This window comes from Macrosteles quadrilineatus, unplaced genomic scaffold (genome assembly GCF_028750875.1).
Source record: "Macrosteles quadrilineatus isolate MER2022 unplaced genomic scaffold, UCM_ALF_1.0 Scaffold_8__2_contigs__length_117827958, whole genome shotgun sequence".
Taxonomy (NCBI): domain Eukaryota; kingdom Metazoa; phylum Arthropoda; class Insecta; order Hemiptera; family Cicadellidae; genus Macrosteles; species Macrosteles quadrilineatus.
Window position 1 is genome coordinate 47,095,381 of NW_026542601.1, and position 24,609 is coordinate 47,119,989.

At 35.1% G+C, this 24,609-nt stretch overlaps 1 protein-coding gene across 1 annotated transcript in view; it reads left to right on the plus strand.

The window, feature by feature from the left end:
* The first annotated feature begins 2,715 nt into the window (after positions 1 to 2,715).
* Positions 2,716 to 24,609, plus strand: part of LOC128999644 (cullin-3-like) — a 28,960-nt gene continuing 7,066 nt past the window's right edge. The window contains exons 1-12 of the mRNA XM_054426257.1: positions 2,716 to 3,069; positions 6,154 to 6,351; positions 6,776 to 6,961; positions 7,720 to 7,923; positions 8,389 to 8,453; positions 8,561 to 8,675; positions 12,527 to 12,721; positions 16,929 to 17,105; positions 17,331 to 17,501; positions 18,381 to 18,488; positions 19,253 to 19,377; positions 20,429 to 20,669. Of these exons, the coding sequence (XP_054282232.1) occupies positions 3,013 to 3,069; positions 6,154 to 6,351; positions 6,776 to 6,961; positions 7,720 to 7,923; positions 8,389 to 8,453; positions 8,561 to 8,675; positions 12,527 to 12,721; positions 16,929 to 17,105; positions 17,331 to 17,501; positions 18,381 to 18,488; positions 19,253 to 19,377; positions 20,429 to 20,669 (1,842 nt within the window). The 5' untranslated portion in view covers positions 2,716 to 3,012. The remainder of the gene's footprint in view (positions 3,070 to 6,153; positions 6,352 to 6,775; positions 6,962 to 7,719; positions 7,924 to 8,388; positions 8,454 to 8,560; positions 8,676 to 12,526; positions 12,722 to 16,928; positions 17,106 to 17,330; positions 17,502 to 18,380; positions 18,489 to 19,252; positions 19,378 to 20,428; positions 20,670 to 24,609) is intronic.

A 24,609-nucleotide genomic window follows, 5' to 3' on the forward strand; every position in this document is an offset into this window, starting at 1 on the left:
TTTATTTATTGTTGACATTTTGTTCTTTATTTATTGCCTAGCGTTGTCATGGTCATATCTTCAAAGACGGGTGGCGGATATATCCGCTGCTTTTCTACCACTTCACCTAATAGAAAAAAATGAATGATCAAAAATTTGCAAAATATCACAAACTATTCATGAAATTAAAAACATAAACATAACTGTAAACAATATGTACTTTGACAGTTAGTTCTCATTGTGTATCACAGTTTTTTGTTGCTGCTTAATTCAAATTAGCTGTTTTTATAAATGCGAAAAAATATAGTGCTGCACCCTGTTGGTAAAACTTTTTAATGCTTTATTGTATATTATAGAACCAACTTTTTTTGTTGAAACAGCTGACTAAATTCTTTAATTCCCTTTAAATATGAATACTCATAAGGTTAACATGGGGAACTACAGAGCCACTGGGGCGGAGCCCGAAAGTATTTTTGAGATCAGAATATGCCTATGTGTTAATCGGGAATGTGAGCTATCATCATGCCAAATTTCAGCCCAATCCGTCCAGTAGGTAATGCGCGATTAACTTCAAACAAACACACAAACTTTCACATTTATAATATTAGTAAGATAAGATTAATGGGAAATAAATCATTCATTTCAGTTTATAGTGTATTTTATGTAAAAACACATATACAGATTTATAAACAGAAAACTATAAGGCTTTAGTAGATATTATCAATTATGAAAACTTTTTGTTTATTTTAATATCATGTGCAATAAATTATAAGAACACCTTAAAATATCGGACGGCTTTTCCGAACACCCTGTAAAACGGTTAATGGCTTGCAGTTATTTATTTTATATCCCTAAACTAATAAAAGGAAAGTCGTAAGTTATTACTTAATGTCGTAAAGTATTTTATGACAATATTTTATGATTGGAAGAGTCGTGGGTTAAAAAAGTGTTAAGGCTAACAGATTAGGATCATGGCAACTGCCCGTAAAAGGCGCTGTGTGGTGTTGCGCATCCGCTGTGAGTAGGAGTAGTATAGGCATAGTCAGAATTTTTAGGACGACTACTACTACTAAATATAGTATAGTATTATAGTAGTAGTAGCAGATCGCCAAGCGCCGGGCTGTGGCACGGCCGCCTTTAACTCCATGCCGCGGCCCTCGAAGTAGCAACATCACAAGTAGGGTTGTAACAGCTGTTTTGTTTTGGAGGTAGTCAATGGTATTTGTGTAATTTTTAATAATATGAAAGCTTGGCTACTATGAAAATATTAACTCCACTTTAAATATACAAAAATAGATTTCAATTTAAATATTGTTTATGTTATCAATTCTAAGTTTTATTTTCAATCTTTTAATACATTTATGTTCATGAATTTAAATAAATAATACGCAAATTAATGAGGTATCACCTGTCTACCATGTTGTCTTATGGGATGTCTAGCGTTCTGGTGCCAGACAACACCACTTACAACGTTGCCAATTCTACCAGGCCGCAGCCTGGAGTTAAAAGTGGCCGTGGCTGTGGTAGGGGCCCCTCCACACGATTTGTATTTCAGGATTAATGTTTCCAATAGTGTCATTTGGAGGCTTCTGATTGACTATAATGAAGGTTTACTAATCGAAAAAATTAGTTCTGTTCATTAAATAAAATTATAAATGCCTCAAATTCAATTTTTTATTTTTTTTTATGAAATTAAACTGTCATACACTAACCAAACTTGCTGATAAAGAAAAATCGAATGAAGATATAATCTAAAAAATTGTTATGTTCATAAAATAAAACTAAAAATGGCTGTGTTCCCTCAGCCAATCAGAAGCCTCCAAATGACACTGTTGGCAATATTAATCCTGAAATAAAAATTCAGCGGCCCCTCCTGGCCGCAGAGGGAGCACGTGCAAACAAGTCGTGCACTTTCACTTACAGTAGTGGTGTATTAGAGGCACTGAGCTAAAATTATAACTGGAGGTAGCACTGCCATGGCAGAAGTCTGTCAAAAGCGTGTCGCTGATTTTGTTAGGTTGGTATAGCAGCAGGTTTTTTCATCCAATAACATGGCTTCTATAACTAGGTTTGCATAGCAAAGAGTTTTTTCATCCAATAACATGGCTTCTTTATAACTCACACCTCACGCAAACATGGCGGCTGGCGACACGCATCGTTGACATTCAGTGCTACCTCCAGTTAGAATTATAGCTCAGTGATTAGAGGTGGTTGTGGCTCCTCTCGGGATGAATTCGAGGCCGCTGGCCGCTCATTGGCTCATTCAAAAACCGCTCTCAACCAAGTGCAGGCGAGGACTTCTTAGACATGGTGACATGGTGTGACGAGGACGAGGCATCATGCATAGAGTGGGACCACTTCATATCCACACAGTGCCCTAATATAATATAACAGCGTCTATGCTGTAAACACTAAACGGCTAATTTTTAGCTCCAAGCATAATTTTAAACGCTTATTCGATTTATTGTTATTGGTCATATTTAATTACCAAAGAATATATTATTTATCTTATTATAGATTGTATTTATTGGAAATTTACCGTTGATATAAATAATTAAATGTAAATCCACAAATATCATGTCAAGCCATTATGCATAACCATATATATATTAGGCTTTATAATATAACCGTTGGTATGAATACAGTATTTATGAAAATGAAATTCTTCTGCTGGTTCTGCTTCTGCTATGCAATTTATCTAGCTGCTGAGCTGAGCTGCTGGCTGCTCTGCTGCTGTGTCCATAGTCCGTGGTAATCCGTAATGGTATTTTCGTCCAAGTTTATTCTGCAGATATTGTGTGACCAAAATCTGCCATAAATTAATGATTAATCAATGCTGTTCTTGAACTATTCTCGGTAATTGGGAAAGTAATTAATTTGTGTCAAAATGCAGCTCCGTTACTTTGATTTAGGATAATCTATTGTTGTTATTCGTAGGCCTTAAATTCTTGTATGAAGTTGGCCTGTAGAGGTGAAGTGGTAGCTAGATTGAAGTGAAAGGGAATAAATTGGTTTGTAATTCTTCTCTTCAAAATGTTGAAAAGCGGGCATCAAAAGAAAGAGGGCAAAATGCGGATCAGAGCATTCCCGGTAAGTCTAATTCTATTCTCATTTAAAATATATCACGAACAATCCACCATCCTTTTCAATCGAGCCTCCAATTTCACAATTAGCCCAGACTAGGCCTAAATGTTTCAAAATTTGCCTCATTCCTACAATAGCCTAACGATTCCCATTGATATTGTATTATTTAAGCTTAAAAATGCTTACAATCATATCTTAGGCTTCCTATCTTAAGATTAGGCCCTACATTACAGCAGGCCCTGTATCAAGGCCATGTAAAATTAACTTAGGCTTGAGCCTGTGTTTAAATATTACCTGTGTAAGCCAGTAAGTTAGGACCTTGTTTTAAATCCTGGACTTAACATTTGTAGGTAAATAGGCCCTAGGCCTAAGTTAAGGCTTTGAACAGATTTTTATTACTTAGGCCTAAATGTCTTGTAGCCCTAAGTTAAATTCGAGGTAGGCTAGCCTATGTGTAAACTTCAGTCCAGCTTTGTTTGTAGACATAGGATACCTAGGCCTACGCTAGTGAAGTCTATCAAAAAAGGCAGACCACTTTCATTTTTATACATATAAGTTACTTAGGCATCACAATGCAAATGACTGCTGAGAGTACCTACTGCTGGAAGGAGGGTAGCGTCAGTTGAGAGGGTAGGGGGTGGGGCACTAAAAATAACTTGCCCTACGTTAAGTTTATGTACAATACTGTACCCATCTAGGGTTAAATGTTTTACCGATTGAAAATTGTTTTTTTACGCGAGTTATAAACTTAAACACTGTTTGATCCTGAGTGTCCGGGATATGAAATTAACCTAAAGATTACAAATTTAAGGGTTATTAGGCAGTTTGAATGGTGGTTTGGGCGAATCCAAGTAAGTTATAACTTATTATCATTTGGGATGGGTAGGCCTATGCCACCTAGGTTATTAATATCATTTGTATCACGGCTGATCTTAGTCAGCTAACTTACAAAGCTCATCAAGGCAACAAAGTCAACCTTCACTCTTATTTGGGTTAAAATACACACCTTGGTGACATCCCCATCTCAATTGATAATTGATCAAATAAAAAAATGGGAGACATCACCTAAGTGCGTACCGGTTTTTAACCCAATGTGTGAGGCAGGATGAGTGTAGAATGGAGTGTGATGCCTTGTGCAGCTTTGTTGAAATTGATTATTCAGACCGGTTGTTACTAAGACCAGCAGTTTCATTAGTCAGGACCATTTATGATCAAGGCCCAATGACCAAGGACAGCTTGGTCTCATTTTCAAACGATCTAAAGGCTACACACATTTCTCAGGATCGAACCGGTGAGCACTAACCACTGAGCTTCAACTAACAACTTAGTTGGTTGTGCTAGTAGGCCTAGGCTATAAATTCTAGCAGCAAGGAAGGCATGTCATGTGAAGAGCAAGCTGACATGCAATGCTTAACAAACAAAACCTCGACACACAATTTCATGCATCAATTAGTACTTTCGATTGTTTTGTTCCAATACTGTTGTGAATTGGACAGAACAAGAGGTTAGGGCATTATGAGAGGCTTGAAGGATGATGAAGAGAATAAGATTGATTTGATTGAGAATAAGGATGGTAAGATTACCAAACAAGGGCAAAGGAATTAGGAAATTAAATCTATGGTTGATAATTGCATGCTAAAAATCAGTTCTAACCATTTGTGAATGTATATTTAACTTATTCCAACTGGAAACCCTTTAAGTTACATTGCTTTGTGATGCAATATTCAATGGCAAGATATGCTAATTAACTAATACCTATATCAACCTACAAACTAAGTTAGTAACTATTTTAAGTATTTTACCTAGGTACCGTATTTATTTCCCAACGGCATAGCCACTTTTTACAGTAAGAAAGTTAGGTCTCTACATTGACAACAAGAAAAAAAATAATTAGAAAACTAGCAACAACTTAAGTTAGTTAGCCTGACAATAGCCTAATAAATATTAACAATAGGCTAATTAAAATTAATGACAAAAAGTATTGAAGTGAGTATGAGGAATAGATCAACAAATACAGTATACAATTCTGCAATAATTAACAAAGGACAGATGCAGTTCGAACAAAACAACAAGTAGTGTAGTTCTACCAAAATTACATATCAGTGTATGCTAATAGAGAATAGGGGATCATCAAGCGTCATATGGTACCGGTAGTACATGCACATGCAGGTTCAAGGCGTTTTGGAGTTAGGTTAGCCTAGATTAGGTAGGGGTAAGTTTAGCTAAAAAGTTTGTTATAAGTAATTAACCGACTTATTAATTTATGTTACCTCAAACCTGTTACCGGTACTGTTTTTTTTACTTAATTGAAATAACTTTGTGGGATCAACACAATAAATGGAAAATAATTTTTTAAATAGTTGCAAAAAATTATACACAGTTGAGTGAGGTTAGACACGTCATTGTATAGTGGTTTTGTTTGTTTTGCATCATATATTCACATCATGTAAGCAGCTGTTTGTCCACACACCTTCCTTCCCTTCAAAAGTTAGTTGCTGCTAGAACTTGGACTCGTCCAAACCACCATCAGAACAGAAACAACCCTGTCTGCAGCCCTTAGTGACCAGTTGAAGTTGATTGAAAACAGTCCCTGGATTTTTTATGTGGAGACCTAAGTTTATGTTTTTGATTAGGCCTAGGCAAATATCTTATGAACCACACATGCCCGTGGATATATTTTTTTTAATTTACCATTACCAGTACCCGGTATATAATTTCTTTGAACTTAAAAAAGCTGTCCACATTAATAGATCATTAACCTTTGGATTTTGTATTTTTGAAGGCCTTTAATATTTTTTTTACTGTTTGTGCAAGGAAACCATCTTAACCCTGGTCTTGTTATCACCTATTGTCGGTATATTGTGTTTTATGTAGCATCATCAATTGATAGTCCGATGAAAAAATTACATCTATATCCAGATTAGACTCTGATTGATTTTCTTAAATCAATCCTAAAACAAATATAAAAAGGCAACTGACAACCCCCATACCATAGTATGGCGTAGCCTTAAGCTTATTTGGATATAACAAATTATTTTGTTAATTCTGTTTTATAATAGCTTTTAACAAAAATTACTGTGCCTATTTCAGATGTCAATGGATGAAAAGTATGTAGAAAGCATTTGGTCCCTCTTAAAAAATGCAATCCAGGAGATTCAGAAGAAGAATAATTCTGGGTTGAGTTTTGAAGAACTCTACAGAAATGCATATACTATGGTTCTGCACAAGTATGGAGAGAGGTTATACACAGGATTAAAGGAAGTTGTCACGCAACATCTAGAAATGAAGGTAGGTTGCCTAGTTTTAAGTTTTACGTTAAAATGTGATGTGATTATGTTCAAAAGAACTTTTTATTTTTAGTGAATTTATTTTGATCCATGGCTGACTATCTGCTTTGTTTCGAGGACAGTTAAGCACTGTATTTCTTATTTAATCTACAACTTTCTCAGTGGAGGTGATTGTGCAATAACAGTAAATAGTGCTAAAGAGAATAGATATGAACTGTTACTACTACTGACAGTTAACTTGAGTGATATAGGCTAGTAGCCTTACAAAATTGCACAGAATGTTTAACAATTATCTGTATTGTTTTTATTAAGTTTTCCTTAAAGAAACCTTTGGAAATCAAAACTTACCACTGTCACTTAGACTGCATCTATAAAGTATTTTGACCTAAAATACTAGTTTATTGAATGGGACATTTTGTGGATAGGTTCGAGAAGACGTATTGATTTCCTTAAACAACAATTTTCTCCAAACACTGAACCACGCTTGGAACGACCATCAGACGTCCATGGTGATGATTAGAGACATCCTGATGTACATGGACCGGGTCTACGTTCAGCAGAACGATGTGGACAACGTCTATAACCTAGGACTCATCATCTTCAGAGACTTGGTAAATAAATATTCTCCTGTTATTTTTTTCTATAATGTAGACATGATTTATAACCATTTATAGCATACACAATCTTAAGATGATAAAACTCAGTATGTATGACAGAAACTATGTCTTCTCTAAATCTATTTTCTATAATAATTATTTTCTATAATTAGGCCTGCATGTTTTTGTAATGCTAACAAGCTAGGCTTGCAGAAACGATACGTTTACTCGTGAAGATAAAACAGAATGCTTTTAGAGGTAGTCCTACAATATATTAATATTATTCTTTTTTACTTTCTCCCCATTATACATAATATATGGAGAAAGTAGGTATTGTTTTCATCAAAATTTTCAAGTTTGAGTTTTGAGTGAATATATCAGTCCTGAACCTAAAACAGTGGTTTTCGAATTGATTTCTGTCCGAGTGTGTGTCTGTCTGTAACTTATTGTGTGGATGTGTACAGAGCAGACAAACATTACAGTACGGGGGCCTGGGATTCTCTGATAGAGAAGGGTAGGGAATTCCAAAAGCGACAGCTGCTACTATAAATGATGTATTAAACGTTCTCAAACGTTGTCTTATGGAATATTGGAGAGCTAGTGAGCCAGAGTAAGTATTTCTTTCACCTTTTTCGTTCAAAAATCTATCATCATTAGGAATTTTGAGATTGATAGACAAATGAGTTATATTGATGTTATAGACATCTAGTTCAATATCCAAAAGTTCCGGGTAGATTCTTTTTACATTATCATGAGAATTTTTTTTTTCGCAGGTGGTGAGATACGGATGTATCAGAGATCATCTGAGAGACACATTGTTGGGTCTGGTAATGAGAGAGAGGAGGGGGGAAGTGGTTGACCGCATCGCCATCAAGAACGCAAGTCAGATGTTGATGGTTCTCGGCATTAACAGTCGAGCCGTCTACGAAGAGGACTTTGAGAGGCCTTTCCTCCACCAGTCAGCAGAGTTTTACAGGGTGAGTAGCAGATTGAATGTTAACTGTTGTGGAGATAAATTTTGAACTAGGAGTTCCATTTTATATAAACCAGCCAAGAGCTAATTAATTTAATGATGTTTTTTATCTTAGTTGCTTTGTTTTAGCACATTTATTCACCCTAAATTTGAGAGTGTGATACAGGTGGTAAAATGTTTAACTGTAGGGTGTACTTTTCCTTTTTTCACTATAGGCTACTCTTTTCATTCAGACATTCACTTAATTAAATCTCATTAGCATACAAGTTAAAATATAAAGAAGCAGATATATCTGGGGTAATATCTCAGTGTAAACTGTTCTTCACTTTTGTCAACCTAAATATAGGCCTTCCCTAATGGGTCATTTCACATTTTCCTGCATTTATCACTACATTTAATTTTTGCTATATTTCATAGTCCTATTGTAAATTTTACACACCAAGCTAAATGTGCATTTGGTCTTTATCAGATGGAGAGCCAGAAGTTTCTTGGAGAAAACAGTGCGTCCGTCTACATCAAGAAGGTGGAGGCTAGGTAAGTTAGTTTAAAATTGTTTCTGTTACCAGTACTGTTAAATTTTTGTGTTTGTTAGTTTTTGAGAAGGTTTTAAAAACATTGTTGTAAAAATACTGTCATTGCAGAATAAACGAAGAAGCTGAGAGAGCAAAGCACTATTTAGACGAGTCTACGGAAGCTCGTATTGTCGAAGTCGTAGAAGAGGAGCTGATCAAAAAACACATGAAAACAATTGTCGAGGTAAAAAGGCCTATCAAAGATTTTAATCACTGGTTTCTTCGATCTACAAAAACTTCTACATTCTAACAAAATATTATTGTTGTGTTATGTGTTTTTTTTTTATGTGTGTCTAGCTTAGATAAGTAAACTAAGCTTGTTATAGGTTTGCATTTGTTAATTTGCGAAACTGCAAAAAAGTTAACAACCTGTATATACATACAATTACCCATTATTTATTTATGCTTTAGGCCTATAGTAACCGAAGGAAAATATAAGTTAATGTGTATATAACACGAGCGCAAAGTCTCTTTGCAGCACTCAAGAAACTTTCCGAGTAATAACAGTTACACAAATAATTATTTCTCTTCAACTTACTATCTGAATAAGTTCTACTTCAGGACTAAATATCAGTGTAATGTTTTGTGCCAGTTTATTGTGAATCTATTAGACCATGGAATTAATTTTCTAACGTAAGCTAGCTGAACCTTATTTGTTTTAAAAAAAACTCTTTCCGCGTCCAGTTAAATAGTGATCTAAAGCTATCTGATTCAATCCTTTTAGTTATAGTCTAGGAGCTAGGCCAACTCCCGTGTGCACTTTAATGTGCCCTCAGTTTTGTTGCGGGGCTTTATTTAACACCTTTGGGAGCTTAAAAAAATACTGGTCACGTGGTCCAAATCATGGTCGTTTGGCCGCCATATTGGAAAATGGCCGCCAAAACGCTAGATTATTTGCTAATACGTATCTCCGCACCCAGTGGTCCGATTTTAATTTTCTAAAGCTCATTTTACTCCATATGTGATTGCAAACAACTTTTGTATTTACACTTTTTTGCTAAACCCATTAATTAGTGAGATAAATTAACATTTATAATATTTCCTGGAACGTTGTGGAAATAATTGTTGGTTAATGCGTCCATTCGTTACAAAAGCTTAAAACTATCAATTAAAAATATATTAAAAGACTTAAACGTGTGTTTAAAATATATATTTACTATTAACTTACATAGAGACATTACTATTTACCTACTGATAAAAGTTATATAGAGACATAGTCTTCCAAAACTTAGGGTTTCAAATCTTATCAAGAACAAGAATTGCAAAATTATGTATGAGGGTTCTTGCAATTGTCTGAAACACTACTCTTACATTTACAAAAGTCACAGCACATTACTTTCAATCTTCTACAGGGACATACAGTTTCTCTGAAACACGTCTGGCAATTACATGGCTTAGGGAAATCTTCAGGGAACATTGGATCATCTGTCACTTGTGGAATCAGAGAATCACCTTCCTCAACATAACCATAGTCCAAGGGATTAAGTTTCTCAGATGGTTCCAAAGCATGGATCCATTAGTAACATTGCAAGTAGCTTCTTTTTTTATGAAGACGGATAGATCTTGAGGTTGGTGCTAAATCTTGAAAGTTTCGTAGTTTCTTGTGATGGAACTGATGAAAACGCAATTTATCCATTGTTGATGAACTTGAAGAAAGTGCTCGAACCAAAAATTCTTCTGCTTTTTTTCCATGTCCTCATTTAATGGCCCTTTTCCAAACTCTACCAAGAGGTCTCCTGCACAGGATTCAGCTGTTTTTAAAGCTGCTAATTTCGTACTAACCTTGCTTGTAGTGTCGCAGCCGGTTAAAGAGTGAATGGCTGGTAAAGCTGTTAAAACAGTAAGTGGTACTCTGTCTTCAAAGGAGTGAAGTGGGATGTACCGCGATGTTTTGCCTACTCCAAAAGCAATCCACAGCTCTTTAAGTCCTAAGCTTTTCCACTTCTGTTGGTATTGATAGAGTGCACTAACAAAAACTACTGTATCAGTAGAACAGATAACTAAGTTGCTTAATTTTGAAGACAATGTTATGTGAGAAATATGGCTTAAGATCCTGTCATTGGCTTCTTCATGTTCGGGTTCCAAAGTAGGCTCTTCTTCAACTATCCCGTTTTCAATAGCAAAACATCTTGGCTGACCATCTTTTACTACACCACCGAGATAAATGATAGAAGACGCAATGAATGAATCCTCTTTCCAGGATATCCATTCAAAAAAGTAAGCTTGCAACAATTCTTTGTTTTTAGATGAGGCCCAGAAAGCGTCAGTATCCACAGGAAGTGGCGTGTTGTCATTTGGGGCTCCATATTCTACAGGTTGTTTCCTTGATCGCTTGGACCTCTCAAACCCTTTAACACTTTTTTCATTATAAACGTCGAAAACAATATCGATGCGTTCACTTTTGTAAGATGCTTGGGATATAGCTTTCCAAATGCTTCGTACCAATTCTTCATATGTCTTCAGTTTTAAAGATTTAGTTGGTACCTTCCTTGCAAATGCCATAAAATCTATAACTGTTGCTTTGCCAGGTGATTGAGGAGTTTCGGAATTTGGTGGTGTTTGTAACTTTTTTCAAGTTCATGAACCAGCTGCGATTTATCTGATTTTGTCAGAAATCCATTTCTGGTCAAAAACAAAGATGTAGAAGTTAATTCATAGGACAAAAGATGATTTATGTCATATCCTCGACACCGTGAAATGTCAATTAAACGCAGAGCATGGGCGGTTTCATTCTTTACGTCCACTTCTAACGGATTATGGGGTTTACTACTCTTTTTTTAGTCTCTTAATTGGTTGCATTAGACTGAGTGACTTATCTTCAAATCGTTCACTCCGAAACTGAGTGTCTTTTTCTTGTCTTTCTTTAAATCATTTTTCTTTCAATATGTAAGGTCTGTAGCAGGCTAAATAATACTTTATGCTATTTTCATCTTTAATGCCTTTCAACACATCGTCCTTAATAACGTCAGTCGCACTTTTAATGTTTTTTATACCTTTTTCGCTTGAACTTAATTGCAACGGACGTTTGACTTTTTTACAGAAAATGCACAAGTCAATGTCTTCATCAACGTCTCTACGTCTCTTTCTATGGTGGACCACATTCACGGTGTCACTCATCTTATTTCACTTGAAGTTTATCTACTCTTTCTGAGATGTGAATAAACTTTATTTATAAGTAAATACCTATTGAGTAAAGTAAAACCTAATTGTTAAGTAAATTAAATACTTATTTAGAGGTGAGTATAATTTTACATTAAATTAACTTTGTGTGCTTAAAGTAAATAGGTACTTATAGAAAAAAGTAAACACTTAAAAAATAAATTACTTATGTTTTATTCACATTGGACTATTTACTTAAGATAAGTATAAGTAAATAAACCTACTTAGTATAGTAAGTAAACCTACTTAAAGTTTATTCACATCGCAGTTTATAAACGTGAGAAATAACCTTGCACTAAAACCAACCATATTTTACCAACTAAACAAACAAACAAGAAACCGTAAACAATGAATCAGACATGTAAACAGCTGACAGTTTATATCGCTAGCGACAGTAGCGGAGCGAAATACTGGGGCTATCGATACTTTTAAGCTTTTGGAACGAATGGACGCATTAACCAACAATTATTTCCACAACGTTACTGGAAATATTATAAATGTTAATTAATCTCAATAAATAATGGGTTTAGCAAAAAAGTGTAAATACAAAAGTTGTTTGCAATCACAAATGGAGTAAAATGAGCTTTAGAAAATTAAAATCGGACCACTGGGTGCGGAGATACGTATTAGCAAATAATCTAGCGTTTTGGCGCCCATTTTCCAATATGGCGGCCAAACGACCATGATTTGGACCATGTGACCAGTATTTTTTTAAGCTCCCAAAGGTGTTAAACAAAGCCCCGCAACAAAACTGAGGGCACATTAAAGTGCACACGGGAGTTGGCCTAGCTCCTAGACTATTAACAATATAGTCTATCACAGTTCAGCGGTTACATGGTTTGGAGCGTGTAATTAACCCCCTTTTGGTGTGTTCAGATGGAGAATTCAGGCGTAGTACACATGCTGAAGAACCAGAAGACAGAAGACCTGGCTTGTATGTACAAGTTGTTCAGTAGAGTATTAGACGGGCTAAAGACGATGTCCGATTGTGTCAGTCATTACCTCAAGGAGCAAGGCAAGATGTTGGTACAAGAGGAAGACGGAGGCACCAACGCAATAAACTTCGTTCAGGTTAGACAGTTGAAAATTAATGTTGAAATATTTTTGTAAAGCGTAAACTCTAACCTTACGGTGTTCCAAAATAAGCTGCATCGCTTCTACTTAGAGTGAGATTTAAAATAAATTCATGAAGCAGTTTTTTCATTGGTGCTTTGATATTTGAAATGTATAATGCATTTAAAATTGAACTAAATTTTCGAAATAGTAAATAATTTATGCTTCAAGATTCGGGGAAGTTTTTATGACGATTTGAATGATATTTTGATTTTATTCAAGACAAGAATCTTGTGATATCATCACATGAGTGAAGAGAAAAGACGGGACCAAATATTTACAATGTCGCCATGATCATAATTTGACCTTGCAAATGCCAGGGTATTGAATCCTAAGTTAAAAAGTATCGAGAATCAATAATTCATCCATACAAAGCATATCAATGTTGTTAAAATCTTTAGGAAAAAATAATATTTACAAAACATAGAAATGGTAAGGTTTTGTTGTACTTTTTACGAACACAAACTATTTAAGTGTAGAGTGGAGACTGTTGCCAGTGGTTAACAAGCTGTCACCCATTAACTCACATCGCTTTAGTTCTCCTTCGTATGAAATATTTTTGGGATGTTTGATGCTGGTGGAGAGATAGTTCTAAAAGTAGAGGTTCTTTAAATAGACTTTTACTTCAAACTTTTTAAGGTCTAGTCATTTGTTTAGTTATTTTCAAGAATAAAAATGTCATGGAGTGTAATCAACTAAAATTTCGCTGAATTATCTTAAGAATTTAGAATTTATTTTTGTAAAAAAATACAACCGACTTCAAACGCTCTAAAAAGAATGAAATAATTTCAATAAAGTTAACTTTTGTATTAGTTAAGCTCACGTATTTTAAGTCAGTGCGGCTCTATGATGATTTTTGATACAACATTGATCTGCATGTCTTTTTTATAGTTATGGGTTGGGTGTTATTTTATTACCGTAACCAAAGATTGGCATTATAGTGGTATTAATGAGTATCTTCAAAAAGATTATAATACATTTATATGTTTCTAACTTGGAAAAGTAACGTTTCAATATTAAACTAGCTTCTTTTCCCTATCATAATATCAAAATAAATTATTTTACTATTCATATAGAACATTTGTGTGTGTTATTTTCATAATGCATTCATTCTGAAGTAAACATAAAATACAAGAAAATACTTCCTTTGATATATAAACAAAACAGTTCAGTATGTTTTTTATATATTTATGTTATGCAGCTACAATTCAATATGTTATTTAAAATTTTACTAACAGAGTAAACTGTCATTGACTATACTATCGATCAACAACTAAAATTAACAAGTGTACCTACAACAAACATAAATAACCAATAATGAATATTTGCCGTCCAAATAAGTATAACAAGTACAATAAAGTACAAGTATAATAAGTACTAGTGTACATGTTGCTCGAATTCGAGCAATTGCAAAGTATTACAGGAATTATTTCAAAACGAATACCTAACAGTCATATTAACAATGTGTTTAAAAGACTCAACTCAATAAGATTACCGGTGTGTACTGTAACTCAGACCATGTTTATCTTCGTTATTGATAAACCTAAAGCATTCCGGCCGGTTTTTTCCTTCATACATTCTGGGTCTGCCTCGCTGTACAGGCAACACAGGTCATGATAGAGAACTAATTGAGAGCGAAAAGTCGTTTTGGGGTAGTGTTAAAGGGCGCATTTGTAACCTAATAGTTGAGTTTGTCCAGGGTCAGGTGCTGACTGTGATGAGTTAAGCCTATTACGCACCACACTGTTCTGTTTCTGTAGCTGCGGTCGTTATCACGATTACGCCTCCTGTTTATGTTTCGTTGTCGTCGCGTCGGAGGCATAAAAAAACAACAAATAAACAAATTATAGCTACACAAAACAACGATGAATGCACAAATTTAAATTACAATCATGCTAACACGATCCGTCATAGCGACACAAAACAGCGATAAATACACAAATTTAAGATACAACCATACTAACACGATCCGTCTTGGGGGTTATGTTTACACAAACTCAAATAATAAATAAATGTACTCAACGCATTTCATTGAATTCAAAAATAAATAACAGCAATTAAATTATACAGCTGATCAAAATGTAAACAATTATGTTCTTCATAAGGATAACATGGGAACTTTCAAAGCCACTGGGGCAGAGCCCAAGGGATTTTTTCAAAAAATGTAAGGCCAGTTTGCAAATCTACGCGACACGCTCTTTCCAATGAGACGTCAATGGATAAAATCGGTTAAGAAATGGCGGAGGAAATCAACCGACAAAGTTTCATGTAGCGTATTAATTATATAGATACCGACCGTTCGATTTAGATTAAAAGATGTATCCGATTAGTCGTATGTTATTTTGCCGTGTGTCAAAAGTAATGACGTAACTTTCTATTGCAAAGCGTAGTCATTTATGGTTGGTATAATATTTATTTTTTAAATGCTTTCTATTCCATTCTTGCTTTTTTAATCTATATAAATAAAATTAGAGTTTTGTCTGTACATTGCTTAGAATAATGAACTTTTTGGTTATTTTTACATTTCATAGGTCAGAGAAACCGAATCAAACCTTATCTCAATTTCTGTCTGTCTGTCTGTCTGTCTGTCTGTCTGTCTATCTGTCATTCTCTTGGTAACGCTAAAATACGCACTTTATTACAACTACTCCTCAATAACTATAGCACTGTCCCGCCTGAAACTTATTTTCCAAATACTATACATATATGAGATGGTTTTAGACGTATTTCATCGAATATGAGACAGTTAGATATTTAACAGTAAACCCTTGAAAATCAAGTTTTTGTCGATTTTTGACGTGGAATTTCTGGAAGCCCATGTTAACCTTATGAGAAATGAAATTATTGAATCTTAACAGCTGTTTCAATTAAACAAGTTGGTTCTGTTCTGTGATGTTCAATAGCATTAAAGTTACAAGGATTACCAACAGGGTGCAGCACTAGCACTATTATTTCTTTTACATTTATGACAACAGCTAATTTGCAACCTGGAGGCGAGTGAGCGTAGCGAACGAGCTAACCTGAAGGCAAGTGAGCGTAGCGAACGAGCTAACCTGAAGGAAAGTGAGCGCAGCGAACGAGCTCCAACATACAGGTGAGTGAGCGTAGCGAACGAACTTCAACCAGGACGTGATTGAGCCATGCAAACGAGATCAGATAGTAAAAATAAAAGTAAGCCTACCGTTATAGGATCGACCGGCAGACACAGAGGTAATTTAACCTTTTATTGATTGTCATACCGATCCGGAACAACAAAAAACAACATAAAATGAAGCTATGTATAATAGTTTGGCCAGCATATCTTAAAATATGCAAACCAACTGCTGTTCGTTATATAAGAAGGTTTCAACTGAATATTATAAGATCCCCGTGCGTAGAACGGGTACACAGCTAGTCACCATATAAAACCCATTTGTAATTATTGTTTGGACTCAGAATTCGAAGATTCGAGAATACTGTACTTACAATACTTGTATTAATTATTCATTTCGTTCATTAATGTAGGCATGATAAAAAAGTTTGTGTTAACTTGTTGTTCTAAAATATTCTTCCTTATGGTTGTTTTCCAGCAGTGAGTGGAATGATGCATATCCGTCTTTAGTATACTAGAGACGGCTATGAATGACGTCTCTATCTCTCTCTCCTCCCCCTCGGGCTCTCTCCCCACCTCCCTTTCTGTCCCCTCAACCTCAAATGTGTTGTCCCCTCATTCTCCCCTACCATCCCTCTCAACACCACAACTCTGTCTTAATTCATCTGCTCTATCTCTTTTATCTTTCTTCGCTCTGCGCCAGCTGGCCGATTATTATGTTCTATTCATGGAATGGACCTTAAGGATTTTACTGTCTTGTGCTTTCCTGCATTTATAGATTCAAGCAAATGTTAAATTTAATAATTATGTTGTATTAATCGGCTACGGAACCTTATTTGTGTACTGGTTAGAAAAGGCATTACATATAGTTTTGTCATTATAACGTACATTGTTAGGAGACCGTGAAATTTATAAAAGCAGACCGTGAGAACCGTGAAAACACCGTGAATTTTGTTGAAGACAAATAGTGGTAACCCTGTAAAAAGGTGTTAAAGAAATTGTGTACAAACTAATTGTACATGATTTATACAATTAATCAGACTAAAGTAATTGAAATGCCGATTTTGATTTCAGAACCTACTGGATTTAAAAGATCGGCTAGACCATTTTCTTCACAATTCGTTCAACAACGACAAACTCTTCAAGCAGATGATTGCTTCTGACTTTGAATACTTTTTGAACTTGAATCCAAAGTCTCCTGAATACTTGTCCCTCTTTATCGATGACAAGTTAAAGAAAGGAGTTAAAGGGGTAAGTTTGAAACAATTTTGTTGTGGATGACGAAGACACTAAGGAGAGACCTACTCAGTCCTCTCCTATTCTTTGTGAAGTAATTACGATTAAATTTGCATTAATGAAGTAATTTAGATTTATCAGTATAAATTGAGATGTTTAAGTATTAATTGACCGAAAAAGTCAAGAAATTTATTAGTACTAAGTTTCTCTGCTGCACTAATACTCTGTTCTTTATTACAGATGACCGAACAGGAAATAGAAACAGTGTTGGACAAGACAATGGTTCTGTTCCGGTTCCTACAGGAGAAGGATGTATTTGAACGATATTACAAGCAACATCTGGCCAAGCGACTTCTGCTAAACAAATCTGTCAGTGACGACAGCGAAAAGAACATGATTTCCAAGTTAAAGGTAGATAAATTATAAGATAAATTCTTGTTTGGAAACATTAACGAGAAATGGTGATGTAAGTGTGTAAATTTAGTTCGTAAACTTCACAAAACTAACTTTAGATTTTGTTTGATGCCTATTTATTAGTCAAAGGTTTAAGCTTCACCAACATAGTTAAAATATAAAGCATTCAATCAAAACGCTCTGATATTCATCATAATATTGCCAGATTATTGGCAAAAATGCACATACCTACTTGTCTTTAAGGTTATTTTTGTTGTCTTAGAGAGGACTGTCTGGAGTCAAATGATTTTAGTCATTGGTAAAAAATATACAGTAGATTCTCGACTATCTACAAGTGGATCAACCACGCTAAGGACTAACCACACTCGTATGTAGGTTATACAGCAACTACCAAGATGTTCAGCCTGAGGAGGTCCATAATCTCGTGGGCAGACTATAGAGTTGCCATTGTTTACTTCACCGACCACAGATGAGTCACTGATTACAACCAATGAATTGATAAGTTACATTTTGTGTGTGTTGTCATTTTCTTCATTGCAAGGCCTTTGGCTTATGGCTCTAAAATGTTATTTGTTTTGCAAATAGAAGTGTGTGAAACAAAAGACAATAGGTATCGACACTGCATTAAAAACGTTTTATTATTATCTTAATCTGTATTAAAGCTTAACTACACTCAAGGTCAATGTTAGTTACATCCCAGGCAATTTAAGTTAGTTTTGCGTAGTTCATCATTTTGACTATCTACAATCATTCGGCCACTCATTAGTGTGGATAATCTGGAGTCTACTGTTGTAAATTCATTGTAATTTTCATTACTTTTTACTAATCACCATCTGATCTGACCTGGTGTATTTCATTTTGAATTTGTTGTTTCAGACTGAATGCGGTTGCCAATTCACTTCCAAGTTGGAGGGAATGTTCAAAGACATGACAGTATCAAATACCATCATGGAAGAGTTCAAAGAACACGTCCTAACTTCAGGGGTAGGTGCATTTATGATTTCTAACATTGTCCATCATTGAACCAGCACTGTAAGAAAAATGTACAGCACAGAAAGACCTAATTGATATGTAATGTACTAATAACACTAGAGAGGCTTTTGCGTTTAGAGCGCGGGACTTATAATCCTGCGTGTTTACAGCGTTGAATAGTCTTGTAGGCACAGGTTATAATCCTACCTATCACCTAAGGTAGCTTTAAGTAAACATCATATATCGAGCCACCAGTGGAACTGTTCAAATGCCAATAGGTCATTTTAAGGGCAATTTGGGCCCTTTCTGTAGTCCCAATTATGCTGATTGAGTAAATTTTAAACTAAACTTAAATTGTTAAAAATCTTCCAATTTCATCATTTATCACATTCAATATTTCATTGCCAAGCCATTGCCTTCTAATAGAACAAGTTTCTATGTTCAGTTTTAAGTTCTATTCTGTTTACTCTGGCTCGTCCAAGTAATATGTGCCACATGTACCACTGTTGTCAATGTTTTCGATAATCTATCAATCTTTATGCATGCAACTTCTTGTGGTTCTTTGGTATTATACCAAGCACGTCTAATAATTATAACCTAACCTAACCTTTCCTAAGCTAACCTAAGGGTGGACTATGTTTTAGGTTAGGTTAGTTTAGGAAGATTTTGTTATTTAAAATAATTAAAATCTTATTTGGAAGTCAATTTATTGGTGTGGTCGGTATAATACCAAAGTACCCTTGTTGTGATCAACCTAATTACTATTGTTTGTATAGGCCAACCTATATGGAGTGGACCTCTCAGTGAGAGTGCTGACGACAGGTTTCTGGCCAACACAGAGTGCCACCCCTAAGTGCAGCATCCCATCAGCACCTCGCAATGCGTTTGAAGCCTTCCGAAGGTACAATCACTAATGTTCTGGGTTATGATTCAGTTCTGACAGTGAATACAAACTTCTAAGAAGTTTGTTCTTTTGGGCAGAGGGGTATGTAAAGCCATAGTGAAGTAAGATACGTAGAGAAAACATTCAATGGTACACTTAAGTAATGTCTAGCACCAATCGCTTGTGCCTAGTGCAAATTCTATTGGTTGTCCCCTTCTGCTCTACTCTTCCCCCTCACCATCACGTACTACAGCCCTCACTCTATAGGAAGAGCCTGTGCACTACAACTGCTGTTGTAAACAAAAGCTGTTCGAGCTCTTCTTTTTTCTGTACTAGTATATTTTCGCCCCACCATTACAGAGCCAAAAGCGCACGGTTGTTCCATAAGCATGTTTCCTCTGTATCTTACTTCTCTGTGGTAAAGCTTAGTAGGAATACATGATACAAGATGGACCCCAATGATTGGATAACAACTAACTCGCCTAAAGAAATATTACTAGGCACACATAATAGCATACAAAAAAGTATTCAACACATATCTCTGTAAGGGAATCTTTCAGAAGTAAATATTTTATTCCAACAACAACCTTTTGGTTCATAATCAAGAAAAATAAATCATTTTCCCCAAAATTTCATGCTTAGACCTTTAAAATGAGACCTCTCCTAGCTTTCTACGGCCTCCCGTTCGCTCACAATTTCATTGTAAAATGTTGGGCTTACGGAATTAGATATATAGATCAAAGGAGTTTGAGTTTATTTGTTAATGCCATGTCCGGCCCTTTTTCTGAAAGGTCAATCCCTCTTCAATGCATTTCCATTTCAAATAATAATAACATCATCATTAAACTGATCTATTGACAAGGAGAATTTGAATAAATTTCATAGCTCTTGTCTAACTGCCTCGTCAACAAATTGTAAATATTTAAAGCCCAGGCCTACTCACACAGTTTTAATTTGTCTCTATCAATTACTTGCATATTCTTGGGTAGTTATTAGTTGTGAGTCCGTACTAATGTATTATAGTCAACAAAGTCAACTGATTTATCCTAAACGTCCAACCAATTTTCAGGTTTTACCTTGCCAAGCACAGCGGCCGCCAACTCACGCTACAGCCTCAGCTGGGGTCGTCGGACTTGAACGCTGTGTTCTTCGGTATCCGTAGAGAGGAGGGGGAGGGGAGGGACGGAGCCAGTTCGTCTACTGGCTCACGCAATGTAGCGTCGTCTCCTCGCAAACATATCATCCAAGTGTCCACATACCAGATGTGTATACTGATGCTGTTCAACAACAGGGATAAACTCACTTATGAGGTAAAAAACAACATCAGCTAGAACCAAAATAAGACTTTGTCGTGTAAGCCTAGTACTGCTGAAAGAGGGAGAGAGCTGGTCGAGTGTTAGAGCTCAAGACTTCAGTCCCCGAGGTTTACAGATCCTGCCAATCACCAAAGGATTTTATATAAGTGATAATGCTGCAACCTCTAGGCCTAGCCTGAACAATCCCCGACAACAACATAGCTTTTAGTCAAAAGACCTACTAATCATCAAGACCTAAGTAATCATAGGTAATCATCATAAGTTAGTACAAAAGTGAATGGATCCATTTCCACATCCCACGAATCCATATTATAAACAAACAAGGGGGAATATACAGGGGGATACATACAGGGAATATACAGGGGCTATATACAGGGGGAACTCTAATCCCTACTATCTGAATCGCTTACAGAAAGAATTTTAAATCCCTAAAACTAAGTTACAGTAATAAGGATTGTTATGAAAGAAGACAGAAGCCTTGATCGAGGCAACATCCTGAACATCTCCCACGGTTGTTTTGACATCATCATCGTCTCCGGCAGTCATGGAAACATCATCATTGGCTCTTGTGATATTAGCAAATTCCTGAATATCTCAGGCCTCCAAGTCGTCCTACTTTTCCTACTTTTCCTACTTTTTAGTAGGAAAGTAGGAAAAGTCCTACTTTTTACACATTTGTCCTACTTTCCTACTTTTTTATAAAAATTATGTCGATTTTGCGATATTTTATTACACTTATTATTAATGTTTACTTATCAATATGTCCCAATGAGAAGTTTTTTCCTAAAAAATATGACGGACTGAGATATTTTTTTTATAAAACAATCTGTTAAATGATTTTAAATTTTAATTTATAAGTTCCAGTACCGGTAGTATCTGTATGGTTAATCTTATCAACATTGTTATTGGGTGAAAACATTTTTTTTTTCAAAGACATGGCAATACTATTGTGATAGAAAATGAAAATTGTGATTATTATCAGTGCTTACTTTTCTGACATGTCTTTTAGATTCCCCAATGAAGTAAACTGAGGGGAAATCAATGCTCCTGGGGAGCCCTGGGATACTAGTTCAAAAGTAGTAAACTTTAGCACTTATCGGTCCAGTGTTTCCCTGATTAGCCTAAACATGATTTTTTGACATAACTGTATTCAAAATAAATTAAGGCTTAAGTTCAAGTTTAAATGTCCAAGTCTCACTGGCTCAAATAGTTTTTACTCATTACAATTCAAACATTCCTACTACTTTTAAGATAGCTCTAATCTAATTAATTCAAAATACTTTTGGAACATATTTTTAGAATTTTATATTATATCTAGTTCCGTACTTTATAGGCCTACTTAAATAACTATTCTTTTTCATGCTTCTGTTTTCCACCCAAAAAATTCGTTTTACTTTTATATTATTTTAGTTCTGAAATATTAAATAATATAAAAAAAGAACAAATTTCTTATTTACAGCACCATTTTAAACACAAATTAGGGCTGGTTAACGTTAGGGAAACATATTTATTTTTATCCTTTATTTAATGCTGCTTGTCCTAAATATTTTTTCGTGATGACTGTAGATAATGACTCCTTAACATTTTAATTTCTCTTGTGCGTTACTTCTGAATATTTGGTGTACAATCTCAGCTAAAACTTTATCCGGCCTTTCAGTTGAAGATTTTTTAAATAAAAATAATTAATTATTGATTTTAATTTTAAAATTTATGTATAGAATCATTTTAGTTATGTTTCCAAATTGTCTGGACATATTTTGTGGACTTCTTTCTTTGGCTAAAGCCGGGTTTTCCTAGGCGCGGAAGCGGAGAGAGGAACGCGGAGAGGAACACCATGTTAATTTCTTTTCCGCTCTCCGCGTTCCTCTCTCCGCTCTACGCTTCCGCGCCTAGGAAAACCCAGCTTAAGACAAACATAAAATTCCATATAAGTATGGGTCTAAAATGCCTTGATTTTAATTTGTCGGTCTGTTTGTGATTTTTAAGAATTATTTTATATCTTGGGGATTTTTCAAGATAGAACTTTTAAAATGGATATAAATGTGTATTTTAGAAGGTGATAAGAGCTTGCAAAGTTTCGATCCAATATCTCAAGCCGTTTCAATATGGCAGCCATTTAAAATATTTAATGCCAAATTTAATTTGAAACCGTAAATATTTAGAATATAGTTTCCTGGATCAAAAAGATAGAGAATTCAAATACCAATCAAATGAGACCTTGTTTTTTAAAATCTGATGATGACAAACAACCAAATCAGTTTTTTCTAAATTTGTTTACGCAATTTAATAGGACTACCCATACTGCTCTGAAAAATAACAAATAAGAATACAGTATGGTAGTGCTATTAAATTGCGTAACCGAATGTTGAAAAAAAACTTATTTATGGTTGTTTGTCATCCGATTTTACAAACAAGGTCTCATTTGATTTGGATTTGAATTCTCTATCTTTTTGATCCTGGAAACCATTTTCTAAATATTTACGGTTTTCATGAAATTTGGCATTAAAGATTTTAAATGGCTGCCATATTGAAACGGCTTGAGATATTGGATCGAAACTTTGCAAGCTCTTTTCACCTTCTAAAATACACATTTATAACCATTTAAAAAGTTCTATCTTGAAAAATGCCCAAGATATAAAATAATTTTTAAATGTCACAAACAGACTGACCAACAAAAATTTAGGCATTTTAGACCCGTGCATACTTATGGAATTTTATGTTTGTCTTAGCCCCAGAAACAAGTCCACAAAATATGTCCAGACAATTTGGAAACCCCCTGTATATTTATATACACTATTATATTTGATAAACTATTGTGTATGCTAGTACAGGGTGGCGCAGATGGATTGGGTGGTTTTAAAATACTTGTCAAACTGTCAATTTTAAAGGTATTGGATTGAAATAAAGTGTAAAACGTGTAGTTACAATGGAAGTTTATTGACAAAAAATTAGTTAAGTTAGTTTTTAAAAATTATATCAATTAAATGCCTTCCTTCTCGAGCGACGCATTCTTGGAGTCGGTCTTCGAGGTTCCGCATTTCTCGCTCAAGCACATCACCAGGAATTGATGTGATTTCGTTGTAAATTGCAGCCTTCAACTCCTGAATGGTCCGGGGTTTGTTCATGTAGACCCTTGCTTCAGGAGTTGAAGGCTGCAATTCACAACGAAATCACATCAATTCCTGGTGATGTGCTTGAGCGAGCAATGCGGAACCTCTAGGTCCGACTCCAAGAATGCGTCGCTCGAGAAGGAAGGCATTTGATGGATATAATTTTTAAAAACTTAACTAATTTTTTTTTCAATAAACTTCCATTGTAACTACACGTTTTACACTTTATTTCAATCCAATACCTTTAAAATTGGCAGTTTGACAAATATTTTAAAACCACCCGATCCATCTGCGCCACCCTGTATTATTTGGTTTTTAATATATATTGTATCAGCAAAAAAGTTTGATTTGTATGTAAAATTAAGTCCTACTTTTCAGTAAAAAGTCCTACTTTTGCTGAAAAAGTCCTACTTTTCCTACTTTTTTGAGGTCAAAAACCACTTGGGGGCCTGATATCTACAATTTTGAAGACTTTACTTTATTCTCACTGTTATGACTCCTGCGATCACGGAAAATAATCATCGTCCTCCAAAATCGAGACAAAAGCGTGAACTTTTCAATTGCGAAATCTTTGCAAACATGCTGTGTAAAATCTAGGTTCTATTCGGCCAATTTTTCATACAATGCGCTAAATATCGATAAAAATTTAATCATCCTAGCTCTTGATTATCGGAATGTAGTATAGTCCAATTTGATTCGGATCGTTGGATTTCTACTGTATTTTCTATTCATTAGTAGTTTACTGTGACTAGAGTTTACAAATTGTTCCCACATTATGAATGGTTTGAGGGGCATCCGTTTATCGTTATAGTAACTTTTAGTCA